The 15,104-nt window shown below is 42.4% G+C and overlaps 1 protein-coding gene across 9 annotated transcripts in view; it reads left to right on the top strand.

Moving 5' to 3' along the window:
* The window catches only part of Zfp445 (zinc finger protein 445), a 37,942-nt gene extending 25,995 nt beyond the window's left edge, over positions 1-11,947 (top strand). For 6 of the 9 annotated variants that reach the window (XM_006512121.3, XM_006512119.3, XM_006512120.4 and 3 more), the window contains exons 3-7: positions 3,219-3,387; positions 3,696-3,790; positions 4,032-4,158; positions 6,040-6,150; positions 6,869-11,934. In XM_006512121.3, coding sequence (XP_006512184.1) covers positions 3,219-3,387; positions 3,696-3,790; positions 4,032-4,158; positions 6,040-6,150; positions 6,869-8,943 — 2,577 coding nt within the window. In that variant the 3' untranslated portion in view covers positions 8,944-11,934. Of the gene's footprint in view, positions 1-3,218; positions 3,388-3,695; positions 3,791-4,031; positions 4,159-6,039; positions 6,151-6,868 lie in introns of all 9 variants that reach the window. The other 3 variants (NM_173364.5, NM_001359935.1, NM_001359934.1) reach the window with 2 other exon arrangements.
* The last annotated feature ends 3,157 nt before the right edge of the window (positions 11,948-15,104 follow it).

Below are 15,104 nucleotides of genomic sequence, written 5' to 3'. Positions count from 1 at the left end.
CTTGGTTATACTTTCAGAGGTTTAGTCCATTATCATTTATGGTGGGTATCTTAGGGTTTTACTGCTGTGAACAGACACCATGACCAAGGTAACTCTTATAAAAAGCAACATTTAATTGAGGCTGACTTACAGGTTCATAGGTTCAGTCCATTATCATTAAGGTGGTGAAAGACCTCCGAAGAAGAGAGACCCTCACTTAAGTCTCAGATGACGCAATTCCCCAAGAACTCACAAGAGACTGTCCTTGCTGCAATCACACGAGGTTTATTGACAGGAACCAGCATGCCGGGGCTGAGACTTGTATCCCACACTGGGGTAGAGGAGTTTGACCCTGAGTAGCTGGGAGAAGGGGTATTTAAAGGAAGAAACCACAACCCAAGGGGGTATGGAGGGCGTCATTGGAAAATACCATAAATACCAGTGAAAAATCACAAGGGGAAACTCCCTGTGAAAGACCAGGAAAAATTCAGACCCCCTAGCACCAAGAATGTAGGTTAGCCGGTTCAGTGACCCTGTTCCAGTAACTGGCCAGCCACAAAAGTTAGATTAAAATCTTGAGAACAATCTTGAGAAGCAGGGAGTTTCTCCTTGTGATTTTAGTACCCCCTTGTGATTTTTCACTGGTATATTTTGGCATTTTCCAATAACACCCTCCTTACTCCCTTGGGTTGTGTTTTTTTCCTTTAAATACCCCCTTTCGCAGCTTCTCGGCATGGTGTACGACTGTGGGCCCCAGAGCAAGCCTGGAATAAAAAGTCCTCTTGTGGTTTGCATCAAGGTTGTTTCTTGTGAGTGATTTGGGGTGTCGCCTCTCCTGAGTCAGAACCTGGGGGAGTCCTCCTTTGTGGGTCTTTCACCTGTTTCTCAAGATTGTTCTCAAGATTTTAATCTAACTTTTGTGGTCAGCCAGTTCCTAGAACAGAGTCACTGAACTGACTAACCTGCATTCTTGGCTCTACTCTGTTTGCTAGGGGATCTGGATTTTTCCTGGTCTTTCAGTGGGAACATGGCAGCATCTAGGCAGCATGGTACAGGAGGAGCTGAGAGTTCTACATCTTCATCTGAAAGCTGCTAGCAGAATACTGGCTTCCAGGCGGCTAGGATTAGGGTCTTAAAGCCCACACCCACAGTGACACACCTACTCCAACAGGGCCACACCCTCTAATAGTGCCACTTCCTGAGCAGAGCATATATAAACCATAATAATGGGGAATATAGTAGCCTGTAGGCAAGTACTGGAGCAATAGATGAGAACTACATCTTGATTCATGGGCAGAGAGAGACAGACAGACTGAGACTGACTGGGCTGGATGTGGGCTTTTGAAACCTCAAAGTCCACCCCCATAAACACCTTCAAAGAAGGCCACACCTCCTAATCCTTTTACTCCTTTCAAATAGTGCTTCTCCCTAGGGAGTCTTCCTGGAATTGTTTTTTTTTTTTTTTTTTTTTTTTTTTAGTTACTGGCCCTTTGCTCAGAGAGAGACATTTTACCTGAGGTAACAAAATGGAATCCATATAATTAACCTTTCAGGACGTCAGTTTATTGAGAAAGAAATGCAAAAATGGTATAATTATGAGGATTTGTTCAGTAACCATTTGAATGCTTTATCATGTGTCTGATTCCAACTCCTAGTACAGAGAAGCAGAGCTGTGTACCAGCCTGACAGTAAAGTGGTGCTACTGAAAGACCCCCCGTGGGAAGAACCCCACTCGTCTCGGGATGGCGCACACCCAAGGAAACACGAAAGACTGTCTTGATGCAAACACACGAGGCAGTTTAGTAACGGAGCTCCAGGCCGACATGTGTCTCACACAGGAGACAAAGGAATCGACCCTGAGGCTCAAAAGTTAGGGGTTTATATAGGAAAAAAGTCGGGGGATAGGGGAAATTGGTGAAGTTACACACAATTGGGGAGGGTGCTTATCTATGTCGGCAGAGTATCTGGTAAAACTCAAACCATATCAGAAGGAGACCAGACCAGGTGGCCCATTACTCAACTGGGCTTGTCTAGAGATTGTCCTTGCATGCCTCTCTTATCTTTATGGCCAGTCAGTTCCTGGAATGACTTAACCTTTGTGCCTGTCTGGGGCCTTGAATTGGGTTTTCTTTCTTTCACTACCTTCCATTGTTACATCCTTACCTCCTGCGTTCTGATCCTTTGCCTTTCCAGGTTTTTGTTTTGTTTTGAATGTATAGCCCTGGTCTTCTGAGTGCTGGGACTAAAGGTTTGTGCCACCACATCTGGCAACTTTTGTGTTTTTTCAAAAAGCATTTGTCATCTTTTTTAGGTTTTAAAATTTTATTTATATAAAAACATGAGCCTATATATGCATAATTTATGCATTGAAAATTACTAATATTTCTGAAGTTTATCCTTCAAATTTATTACAAAAATTAGATTAAGATTTGATAATAGTCTATGGTAAATGGTGATAAATCAACATAAGTAATGCTTATTTTAAAATGTGCCTTTTTAAAAATCTAAAAGTACATTTATCATTTTTATCAAAACAGATGTGCATAGGGATGTGATAGTAATTTATGAAATGAAATATAATAATTATGAAATTGTATGTTTAGTGGTCTCAATATAAGGCTTGTTCACATTAATTTAGAAAAATTATCAGCCACTGTGCCAGGAAGAGTCCTCTAAGTTCATTACCTGAAGCCTTCTGCACTCATTTCTACATTAAGGAAGCCGTGACTGAGAGAGCTGTTTGAAGTCCAATGGCAAAGCCCTCCTTTCTGTTCTCTGCTTGAATGAGCGAGCATAGGAGGAGAGGTTTTCTTTGTGGTTTGATTCCTGGTTGACCCTTAAAATGAACATTGTCTTTGTAGTGGTGATACTACTTTGTGAGGTTCTCTGAGGTCACTGTACATTTCAGTATCCTTGTCTGGATCTCTGCTGAGAACCAGTGCTCGTTTTGCTCCATTTCTCATCTTTAGACCTGGAGTCAAGTAGCACCTGGTGGAGAAGTTTCATTGTGGCACGTGAGGATTGCTATTATTGACTTGACCAGTGCGTCCTTCGTTACCTGGTGCAGGGAGGCCGAGGGGTGAAGTTTCTCTATCACCTTTTTTTCTGGGTCCCTTCTGCCAAGAAGTGATTAAAAGGCCTGGTGGCCTAAACCTTTACAGATTGGCCCATGGGAGTGTTCTCTGAATTTGCTTTCTGATTCCTACAGGAATGTTCTCATAACATTTTCTTCTTGCCAGGATCCATGTCTTACTCAGAATCCAGATGTGCATTGGATAGGCACTAGTGCTCTGCAGCCCGCACAGATATGGTCCCCTGCATCACATCTCAAGAACAGTTCTGCTCTAGAGGACCACTTGGAGACTTCACATGGAATAGGAATTTGTGACGTCCTGGCTGAACAAACTGGTGACTCACTAACTTTATGTCATATCTCTTGTGTTTCCTATACTGTTGTCTTGTTATCATCTGTTCTCTCACAAGAATCTTTTGGTACCTAGCTCTGGGTTCTCTTGAACGCTTCTGTGATTCATGTCTGGTTGGCTTCTTCCATTCCACTCTCCCTTTTCTGGTCCCTAGCAGACACTGAGGATGTCTGTGTATCTTGAATGGCAGTCTGCTTGCTTGTAGGTCCAAGGATCCTCTAGGAGTGAGGAGAGTGGGCTTCTGGGGTGTCCAGAGCTGGACCACTCTCTTATGGCTCATTTTTCCTTCAGATTCTCCTGCTGTCTCGGTGCCTGACTATTTCCAGTTAGAAGAGGGCATAGAATACCAGGTAACAGCCAGCAAGCCTTTGGTAATCAAGCTGCAGGTGAGCCTCAAGACTTTGGGTCTTTTCTGGTGTCACATGCATGGCTGCCCGATGGGTAGTGCAACTCTCTTCATCCTGGGTTGTCATTTAACTTTATAGTCAAGAGCCCAGAGCTTTCTACTGGGTGATGGCCTTTCACCTTTGCCAGATTTCTCCAGTGTTAACACTGTGTCAGGCCCATGACCCTCTCACAGCTGAGAGCTGTGAGTCAGCTCTAAGTCATAGTTCTTTACTTTTTCAGGAAGCTTTGACTTTCCAGGATGTGGAGGTGACCTTCTCTCAGGAAGAGTGGGGATGTTTGAACTCAGCTCAGCGCAATCTTTATCGGGATGTTATCCTGGAGAATTATGGGAATGTAGTTTCTGTGGGTAAGTCTTCAGTATCCCCAGCTACCTTCACTTTTGGTTTTTCTCCTTTTTTTTTTTTTTAAAGATTTATTTATTTTTTATTTATATGAGTACACTGCAGTTGTCTTCAGACACAGACTAGAAGAGTGCTTCGGATCCCATTACAGATGGTTGTGAGCCACCATGTGGTTGCTGGGAATTGAACTCAGGACCTCTGGCAGAGCAGTCAGTGCTCCTACTGCTGAGACATCTCTCCAGCCTGGTTTTTCTCCTTTTTTTTAATCTTAAAAAAAATTCATTTATGTACATGAATATGTATGCATGCAGGTGCTTGCATGCCATGGCTCATACAGTCAGAAGATAGCTAATGAGAGTAGTTTCTGTCCTTTCTACCACGTAGATCCAATGAATCCTATTCCAGCTAAGCTTGGTGGCAGGTGCCTTTACCCACTGAGCCATCTTCACTGGCCCTTGGTTTTCTTTATTACAATGTGTAGAAAGGGGCCTTGTTTTAGATTGTGGTTCTGTAGCCACCAAGCTTATTACTTAATCTATTACTAAACTGTCCTTGAATAGTGGAGATGGTGTTATCTGTCATGTGAGATTATTGAGAAGACTGAGTCTGTCTTAAGTTCCCAGTCCATTTACGCCCTCAAATATTGCTAACTGATGTAGCCAATTGAGTAGTTGTATGCTTCTCACCTCTAGAGAATATTATTATCATTGTTGTTATATATTTTATGTGTATGGGTATTTTGCCCGCATGTGTGTTTATGCACCACCTGCATATAATGCTCATGGAGGTCAGAAGAAGGCATCAGATCCCTTGGAACATGAGTTACAGATGGTCGTTAGCCACATGTGGATGTTGGGAATTAAGCCAGATCCTTTGGAGGAGAAGCCAGTACTCTTTATCTGATGAGGCATCTTTCCAGTTCTACTCTAGAGAATTCTTGAAGCCCCTTTGCCTGTAACTTTTCTCAGCCTCTCATCTCTACCTAGGGCAGCAGTTCTCAACGTATGGGTCCAACCCCTCTGGTAAATGTCTATTTCCAAAAATCTTTACATTATGTGAAAGACCCCCGGAGGGAGACCCTCACTCAAGCCTCGGGACAGCCGCGGACCCAAGAAGACACTGAGACCGAACTCAAAATGTAGAGGGCAAGATTTAATAAAGCAACAGCAAGAAAGCACATAGACCAGAGCTCTGGGGTCGAAGCTCATACACCTAGTATGGTGTAGAGGAGAATCGACCTCGAGCCAAATTTTTCACAGGCTTATATAGGAAAAACTCAAGGGGGGAGAGCGGGGCAGGGAAAGTACAAGTTTGCATAACTAAGGGGTTCTGCCAAGGGAATTCTACGTAACTAAGGGGTCATGTCCTATTATTTGGCAATGTACCCGGTTCATTCTGAGGTTGTTCCAGGAGGCCCTTATCTCAAAAATGTTCTTGGAACAGTTTTTAGTTGGGAGGGTTCTAACTCTAGGGTGAGGAGTTCAGGAATGCATTCTGGGGTGAAGAGTTCAGGAGTGTTCTGGGAACAGTCTCTAGATGGGAGGGGTCGGGCTCTGGGGTGAGGAAGAGTTCAGTAATTTTTTATCTTTATTCTTCATATGATTTGTAACAGTAGTAAAATTAGTTATGAAGTAGTAGTGGAAATAATTTTGTGGTTGGGGGTCAGCACAACATGAGGAACTGTCTTAAAGGGTTTCAGCATTGGGAAGTTATTAGTGGGTTGAGAACCACTGTCTTAGGGCTATCACAAATGGCTGGCCAGGCATTCTGTCCTAGCTTTTTGCATTTGTCTTTCTGGCCTTCTCTCCTCTCTGCCAGGACTGTAGGTCCTAGAAAGTAGCTCCGTGTGGCCTGTCTTAACCTCACATCCCATTCCTTTTCTGCAGTGGGCTCCTCTCCCAAACCTGCTCTGATCTCCTGGCTAGAAGCCAGGAAGCCATGGGGCGTGAACATCTGCACGGTTCAGCTTAAGAGAGATGCTGATGCTGCGCCTGAAGGTGAGCTCTGTCAAGGGTACTGCATCGAGCCCCTCTTACATGTGCTTTTCTTTCATATGGTTAATTATATCACGAGGGACTTACTCCATTATTTGCTAGGACTTACTAAGGGGTGCTAGAACCCTGGGCCACTTTCTGCTTGACTTATAATCGGCCACTTTTTTTCAGCCTTGACCCTTCCCTAGCATCTCAGTATCAGTTCTTGCTCCTCACAGGGCTTCCCTGTTCTCTTTTCCACTGAGTTCTAATGCTCCTCATTTCTGTGTCTGCACTAACTCTGAATTACCTGTGTTCATCCATCCCATTCTGGCTCTTCCTTGTTTGATGTTTCCTTCTATGATGAGCTTAGATCTAGTTTTTCCGGCAAGGTCCTACGTGAAGCACCAGGTATTGACTTTTGGGGACTTTTATGTGGTGTTCCTGTGCCATAACTTTTCTCTGTTGTCTTGCTTTAATATTCTTTTTTTAGGTCTGTTTATTGCCCTGTTAGATTTGATTTCTGTGTCCCTTCCTCTATCTGCTGTATCTAGCCCTTTCTCCTCCCTTTCCTGTTATTTGACATACTTTTTCTTTGTCTTATCTTTGACTGTTTTGTATAAAGATAATGACAGGCAAGATTCTTGCTACTAAGAATCTATTTATAGTTTTTTTGCCTTTTCCAGTTCCAGATATTGAAGAAAAATATTTTCTTTCTTCCTCCTTCCTCCCCCCCAACCAGGAGGTAAGCTTCAGATTAAGCCAAACAAATTCATCTTGAAACAGAAACCTTCTGAATACATAGAAGCCTGTGTAAAGACATCAGTAAGTCCTGAGACAAGTGTTTCTGAGGAGACAGGGCTCAAAGAATCTTTTAAACAGAAGAGTAGGCTACAGACGTCCTGTGGAGACTCCATACAAATGAAAGAGATGAAGGAAGGAGCCGACATTAGTCAAAGGACAGGAAGAGAATCTGAAGTATTGAGAAACAATGATATTCTTGAGTTAAAACATGTTAAATGTGTGAGTGTTTCTAGAAAAAGGCTATCCTTTAAACATGGCTATGACAGAAACTTCAGAAAAAGTTCACACCATTATAATAATAAATATGGGGAAGGACTCAGAGGCACAGGTGAGGGGTTTGGTGTGTATCAGAATACTGGACTGAAAGAAAATGGAAAGGACAGATATGGAGAGACCTCAAGGAAGAGCTGGCATGCCCATCCTGAACATCGGCAGCCAAGCTACAGTGAAGAGGGCCTGTTTCAATGCAGGGTGTGTGGGAAAGCGTTCAAGTGGCGTTCAAACCGTATACGGCATGAGAAAATTCACACTGGAGTGAAACCTTACCAATGCAGCTTATGTGAGAAAGCTTTCCAACGTTTGTCATCCTACCGTCTGCACCAAAAAACCCATAGTAAACAGAAACGTGGATCCAGTAAGTACAAAAATGCCCTCACCTGCAGCTTGGATGTCAGTCACCATTTGACAGACCGGGATGAGAGGAAACACTTACACTGTAACCAGTGTGGGAAAAACTTCTCCTGTAAGTCCTATGCTATTGAACACCAAAGGATTCACACACAGGAGAAACCTTATAAATGTACCAGATGTAGGAAAACCTTTCGGTGGAAGTCAAACTTTTCTCGTCATATGAAATTACATCACAAAGAGGTGTATAAACAAGAGAAACGTCAAGAAGACTTCAAGCAGAGTTACAGGCAGTCTCAGGTTATCTCTACTGTAGAGAAAACTTTTCCATGTCAGAATTGTGGGAAAACTTTTACTCAAAAGAAATCACTCATTGAGCACCAGAGGATTCATACAGGGGAGAAACCGTACCAGTGTAGTGGGTGTGGAGAAACATTTACCTATAGGTCATCTTATATTATTCATATGAAGCGAACGCAACATGCTATTAAAATAAAGCCTGAGCATGGCTGCCTAACTTTTAGTCAGGGTGCAGTGTTTCCCATTCCTCGGGGTAGTCATAATACTGAGGGGTCTAATAAGTGTAAATACTGTGGCAAAGCCTTTCACAATCGCTCATTTCTTCTCATTCATGAGAGAGTTCACACTAGAGAGAAGCCCTATCAGTGCAGGGAGTGTGAAAAAGCCTTCCGATGGAGTTCCAATCTCTACCGACATCAGAGAAAACACTTTTTGCACAAGCGGTATAAGTATCGTGAAAGTAAAGAGACTTCAAATCTACAGTCAAAAATTCTCATTGATCAGAAGCCCTTTTGGTGTCAAGAATGTGGAAAAACCTTTACACGTAAAAGAAGCCTTTTAGATCATAAGGGAATACACAGTGGAGAGAGACGCTTTAAGTGCAACTTGTGTGAAAAATCTTTTGATAGAAACTATCGACTTGTTAATCACCAGAGGATCCACACTACAGAGCAACCACAGTGGCGTGATAAAGATTTTGTTGGGATACATGCCCGTTCTGTTGACCAGAGAAAACACAGCAACACGCTGCAGTCTGAATATGGCCTACATTCAGATAAGCCTGGCTTATCTTACTGTCAGGATGTAAGGTTAAATATTCAGGAACTAAGTGGAAAGCTCCGTAAAGAGTGTGATAACCCTTCTGATGAGAGTTCCAAGTCAATTGCATTCCAGAATGTGCCCACCAAGAAGAAAGCCTGCCACAAATGCAGCACTTGCGGGAAAACATTTAAAAAGCATTCACATCTTATTAGCCACAAGAGATGTCACACAAAAGAGAGGCCCTTCAAATGCATAGTGTGTGGGAAGACCTTCAGGTGGTCTTCCAATTTGACTCGGCATATGAAAAACCATGTTAGAAATTAGCCTGGGGTCTTCGATGACAGTGGGGGTGGGGAATAGTTCTTGGTCACATTCTAGAGAACTTTAGTGGTAGGCACTGGGGAAAACCTTTGTAAAGGTCCAGTCCTTTTTGGCTTGGATGTTCTTGGTGTGGAATCTTGATGATTTCAAAACTCAGGAATTTCTCAGTCTTCCTTCTGGAAAGAGATGTTGAAAAATAACAGAAAGTTCTCTGGGGTCTTTTAGGGATTCTGGCCCCTAGGTTTAGCCCAGGCCTCTGACAGCCAGGTCTCCTTAGATAATTCTTGCTGTTTGTGATTATTGGAAAGCATGTCTGTAGCCTAGTAAGCGTTGTCTGTTGGGAAGGGCCCATTTAGATCCCTAGTTCTTCAGGGTCAGCTTGTGTTGGTGCTGTTCTGCTGACTTTAAAACCTAGAACTTGTATTCTACATCAGATGTCTCCTGGGGGCCCCTGGTTGGGGCTTCAGTTTATAATTGGTTTTTGGTTATTAGCTATGGTCCTAAAGTAGTCTCAGTGTCAAGTGAAAAGGACAGGGTGCTAGGCTCCGTTGCTTGATCTGGACAGGCAGCATTACTCCATCATTTCAGCTAAGATACAAGAGCACTCCTCATGTGCCAGTGACCAGAACAGACAAAAACCCTGCTGTTTGGGGATCTGTAAGTCACTAAATGAGTTAGATCCTATTTTGGATGGTGATATGTGTTGAGGACAAAGTCATCCAGAGACGAATGGCAAGGAATCTGGTTAGGATGTGGATTGTAATTTTAAACAAACTGTCCAGGAAATAATGTTACTGACAGTGAAACTAAGTAGGACCAGGTGTTAGGAGGCATTGACATCTCTAGGAGTTGCAAGACAGACAGACAAGGCTACATAGAGAAACCTTATTTCAAAAAAATAAAAAATAGGATAAATAAACAAGACACCCCTCCCCCCAAACCTAACAAACAAAATCCCTAATTGACTAAAAAGCTAAAGGAAGTTGGAATTGGGGGTGGAGGGGTTGAGCCATGTTGCTCTATTGGGAAAGAGTGCAAGTTAGAGAAGGTAGGATCTTATCTGGTGACTTTAGGGTAATATAGAGTCCCTTGGGTGGAGTAGATGAGCTCCTGAAGAATGGACCAAGCTTTACAGAGGTATTGTTTGCACATTAGTTATAATGTCGTGTCTGGTATAGCCCTTTGTTCATAGTCCTGATTATCCTGGAACTTTGTCCTTTAAGCTCTCCTGCTCCTATTTCTTTTGAGGACTATGCCTTAACTGCTAGTGTGACCTGGGTTCCCAGTTATGCTTGTCACTGCAGCCTGACCACTTGGGAAAGCTGTGCTAGGGTGCATATGTTGACAGATTTTGCAAAACAAGTGAAAAATGCTGCTTCTCCAATCTGAAAAAAATGAGTCTGCACAGTGCTTATGTTACCTTTGCCTGGGTTCAGTTCCTAGCATCTATGTGGCAGCTCACAACCATTGGCAATCCCAGAGAATCCCATGCTCTGTCCTGAATTTTGTGTGCTCCAGACATGCACATGGCTCACAGACATGCAAACAAAACACGCATACAAAATACATTTTAAAAATAGCATGGGTATGAAAACAAATCTGTATTTTCAAATTGCCTCTCTGAAAGAATCTAGTTCTGCCAAGACAGGAGTAGAACTGTATTTTAAATGGGTCTTGATCAGATAGGTTGGGGGGTACTTTATAAAACAGGCCTTGAGTCCAGTATTGAATGAAAGTTGTACTCAAAAGTACACAGCTGCTAGGTACGAGCCCAATTACTGACGGGTTTGAGTAGTAGAGTGCCAGTTGACAGATTCTGATTGTCTTGGCAACCCTGTCTAATCTTGAACTTGGCCTGGAAAGCACAGGCTTCTTTGAGCATGGCCTTTCCACTGCCTGAGGAACTGAAGTTGGGGATGGGGATAGGCATATGGGCTGAGACCATTATGGAGTAATGGGTATCAGATGGCCTCTTAACTCACCTGGTTAGTGTGGTCAGTTACATCCTTACTGAAGGATATCAAACCACAGTGTGCAGAGAGGAAACCATGTAGGCTTTCTTAGTAATCTCTTAGAGAAGTTAGTTTTTGAAAGCTTAAGTATGAAATGGGTGGAATAACGGGAGTTCAGATCCCCTTGTAAGTAGATTGCCAGGGGACTTGGAAAGGCTTATAAAAAAAAATGTGTGTTCTATCTGTGTGTCCCTTCCTGGACCAATGTGAAGAATGATGAACACGAGTCAACTCACTACAACAGTGTTTAGATAGTGGGACCTACAGAACCCTGTTTGCCGTTAGCAGAACACACCATGCAGAAGATGTTTGGTACTTCAGAAAGAATATAAAGCTCAGTGTGGAGGAACACACTCTAATCCTAATGTGGGATGCCAAAGCAAGAGGACCAAAAGTGTAAAGCCACTTGGGGATAACGAATAATAAGATCCTGTTCAAGCAACTACCACCACAACAAAAATACACAATTATAGCGAATGTGGAAGACATATCCTCGAGCTTAGAATACTACATGAAGAGTTGCAGAAGCTGTATATAATATACCATTTATATGAATTTTAAGCACATTCAAAGTGCTCATATCACTTCCACTGGTTTGGGTTTCCTTATTCTGTACGTGGGATGGAGTTCTAACCTCATAGGGTGGTGGTGGGGACAGTAATAAAATGCATGTGTGACGTTAAGACTAGTGTCTGTCATATAACCATTCCTGATGTATAGTAGAGTTAATATTTTGTCAATTTTCTGTGGATTCAAAAGGCATGACATAAGAGTGTAAACTTATGAAATGGGTTGATGTATGCTATACTGCTCTATATTCTCTCAGTATGAGATGCTAGTGAAATCACAATGGAAACGTTCTTCACTTGTTTTTCTAATTATTGATGCAGATACAACCTAAGATTGTTACAATTTAACAGGATAATATGGTGACTTCTTTCAACTGTTAAAAGTAAATAAAAATAAACAAAAATTAATCATGGCCTCTGACATCTATATAATTATACAGAAGTTCCAGCTCTGCCACTCACTCACAATGCTGCTGCCTCCTCTTCCCTCATCCCGCTCTGTAGGCCAGGCTGGCTTCAAAAACCATAGCGATCCTCCTGTCTTCCTACAGAGTGCTGGGATTAAAGATGTGCACCACCACACCTTGCCTACTTTATCTCTTAAATTCTCAGCATTATCCTGCTAAATATGGAGTAACACAAAATGGCTGTCGGTGAAGAGACTGTTAAACAGCTGCAATATGACAATGAAATGTGTCAGTTTGAAGAAAGCAGTTTTCTGTGTCTCCTCACTATCTCCAGGTTATGAGACTATAAGCTATTTTCAATACCTCTTGCCTACCCCCCTTTAAAAAAGTGAAACTAGAAAAGAGATGATTCCAATGATAGCATAGAATTTGAGACAGTGATGCATGTTAGCCATCCCACTTTCCTGGCAAATGGGAAAAACATGAGTATTTTACATGCCAAGTACTACATCTTTTAAGTTAATATTTATGGTGCTGTAAATGGCAAAATTGTGGCAGCTGGTGAAAGACCCCCGAAGGGAGACCCTCACTCAAGCCTCGGGACAGCCGCGGACCCAAGAAGACACTGAGACCGAACTCAAAATGTAGAAGGCAAGATTTAATAAAGTAACAGCAAGAAAGCACATAGACCAGAGCTCTGGGGTCGAAACTCATACACCTAGTATGGTGTAGAGGAGAATCTACCTCGAGCCAAAATTTTTCACAGGCTTATATAGGAAAAACTCAAGGGGGGAGAGCGGGGCAGGGAAAGTACAAGTTTGCATAACTAAGGGGTTCTGCCAAGGGAATTCTACGTAACTAAGGGGTCATGTCCTATTATTTGGCAATGTATCCGGTTCATTCTGAGGTTGTTCCAGGAGGCCCTTATCTCAAAAATGTTCTTGGAACAGTCTTTAGTTGGGAGGGTTCGAACTCTAGGGTGAGGAGTTCAGGAATGCATTCTGGGGTGAAGAGTTCAGGAGTGTTCTGGGAACAATCTCTAGATGGGAGGGGTCGGGCTCTGGGGTGAGGAAGAGTTTAGTGATTTTTTTTATCTTTATTCTTCACTGGTACCTATTGAAAAGCCAAAAACCATATCCGTTATTTAAACAGCTTGTAACTATTGACTGTATATGTTGAAGAAAAGACAAAAAGAATGCCAGGGTATATTAGGGTAGAAACTGCTCTAGCAGTCTCTATCCAGGACCAAGAGAGCTGTGGTAGTGTCCGTCCCCATATTAGAGGTGAGGATGCTGACCAAGACCTTTTCTCACATCTGGGCAAGCTGATGGAGGAGGGAAGTTCAACCTGTGTAAACCCTGATTTTTGTTAATGCACCTAGGCCTTCATTCATTTTGTAACCACCATAGACTGCCAGAGAGGCCCTGTCGGGCCTTCAGACCTATGATTTTGTGGAAGGGCACCAGTACGAAGCAGGTATCTTGGGGAAGGAGATAACAATTCACAGTGAGACTGAAGTTCAATTGTTGGTCATTCCCCTTTTGCCTGAAAAACATGTAATACATACAAGTATGTATTTTCAGTCTACCCCCACTGTTCTCTTCCACTTTTTTTTCATAGTTTATATCTTTTATTGATGAAATAGCATTTTGGTTTCTAGATGATTGTGAACATTTGATATGATTAGTCTGTTAAAATATAACCATTCTGAAAGGTATGCAGTGGTATGTTCATGTGAATAATTCCTTTTTAAAAAAAATTGGATATTTTCTTTATGTACATTTCAAATTTCAAATGTTATCCTGAAAGTTCCCTGTACTCCCCCCAACTCCCCCGCCCTGCTCTCCTACCCACCCACTCCCGCTTCTTGGCCCTGGCAATGCACTAAATAAAGATAGAATATTAAAAGCAGTAAGGAAAAAAGGTCTCTTCCACTTTTAAACCAGCATCCAGAGAACCAGAGATTACTTGCTTGCAGAGAACCTGAGTTAGGATCCTGGTGCCCAAGTCAAGGTGATTCATATGACCTGCAACTAACTCCAGAATATTAGTGCCCTATTCTGGCCTCTGTGGGTATATGTGCTCAATGGTGTGTACATAATTCAGATATATACATTAAAACAATCTTAAATGAACACCAAATTCCTATCTTAATAGGTTACAAAGTGTGGCTGAACAGGTACAGTATATTCCTGTAACGGCATCATTTTGTCAATTTTTACTGACAAATCCAGGGAACATTTAGGAGTGCGCTTTAAGGCTATGGCTGAAGGGAGATTGGAGGAACTCAACTTTTGTCAGCACTGGGCAGGATTTAGGCACTGCTGCACGTTGAGAACAGTTCAGTGCTGATATGAATATTTGTGTTAAGCTTTTAAATCTTTATTATAGGTTATCCTAGACTCCCCCCCCCTTCCCCCCATGTGAATGAGTGAAATTGCCAGAAACCAACAGTTCAGGTTTTCAATAGCAGTGAATAGACTTTTCCATCAAGTCTGGCAGCCTAAAGCTAAGAGCTGTCAGCCAGCCAAGCATCTCCTGTCAACCATCTGGACTGTGCTCAACAACTCTAAGAACATTCTAGCTGCAAGGAGCAGAAGTATCTGGAAAGCCACAATGGTCTCAGGAGGCCTTGCCTCAGGCAACCACTCTAGATAAAGACAGCATCTCAGACTTGAAATTTAGATGGCCTTGAAGCTATTCTCAAAATAGGTGGGGGTGTGGGGGGGAACCTCCTTTAGCTTAGCAAGAGCTGTGATGTAATTGGTATGTGTACAGCTCTTCATTTTCAGTCCACTCTCAAATTCCCTCCTTGTATATAATCAATACTATTCAGCCAGGAGATAACCCCCTGTACTGCTCCATGGTGCTGTTGCATTAGGTCCAATTAAAGGCTGTTGTGACTTACTATGAAAATGTCTCTTACATTCTAAGAGGCTGGAACTTCTGCTGGACCTCATGGCCAAACAGATAATATACTCTAAGGTCAATGAAGACAGTTTTCCTACAGTGTGCCAAGTCTGTTTAAACTTCCTCTTCAGCGCTGTGATTAAAGGCATGGGCTACCACCATCCAGCTATGTTTAACCTGCCTTTTAAGTTAGATAACAATCTAACAACCAACTTTGTCTTGGCAATCATCTTTTATAACCTTGAAAGATCCTGACAGAATGTAAA

Source organism: Mus musculus, chromosome 9 (assembly GCF_000001635.26).
Source record: "Mus musculus strain C57BL/6J chromosome 9, GRCm38.p6 C57BL/6J".
In the NCBI taxonomy this organism is placed as follows: domain Eukaryota; kingdom Metazoa; phylum Chordata; class Mammalia; order Rodentia; family Muridae; genus Mus; species Mus musculus.
The sequence above is the reverse complement of the archived record's forward strand: the minus strand, read 5'-3'. Positions and strand labels throughout refer to the sequence as shown.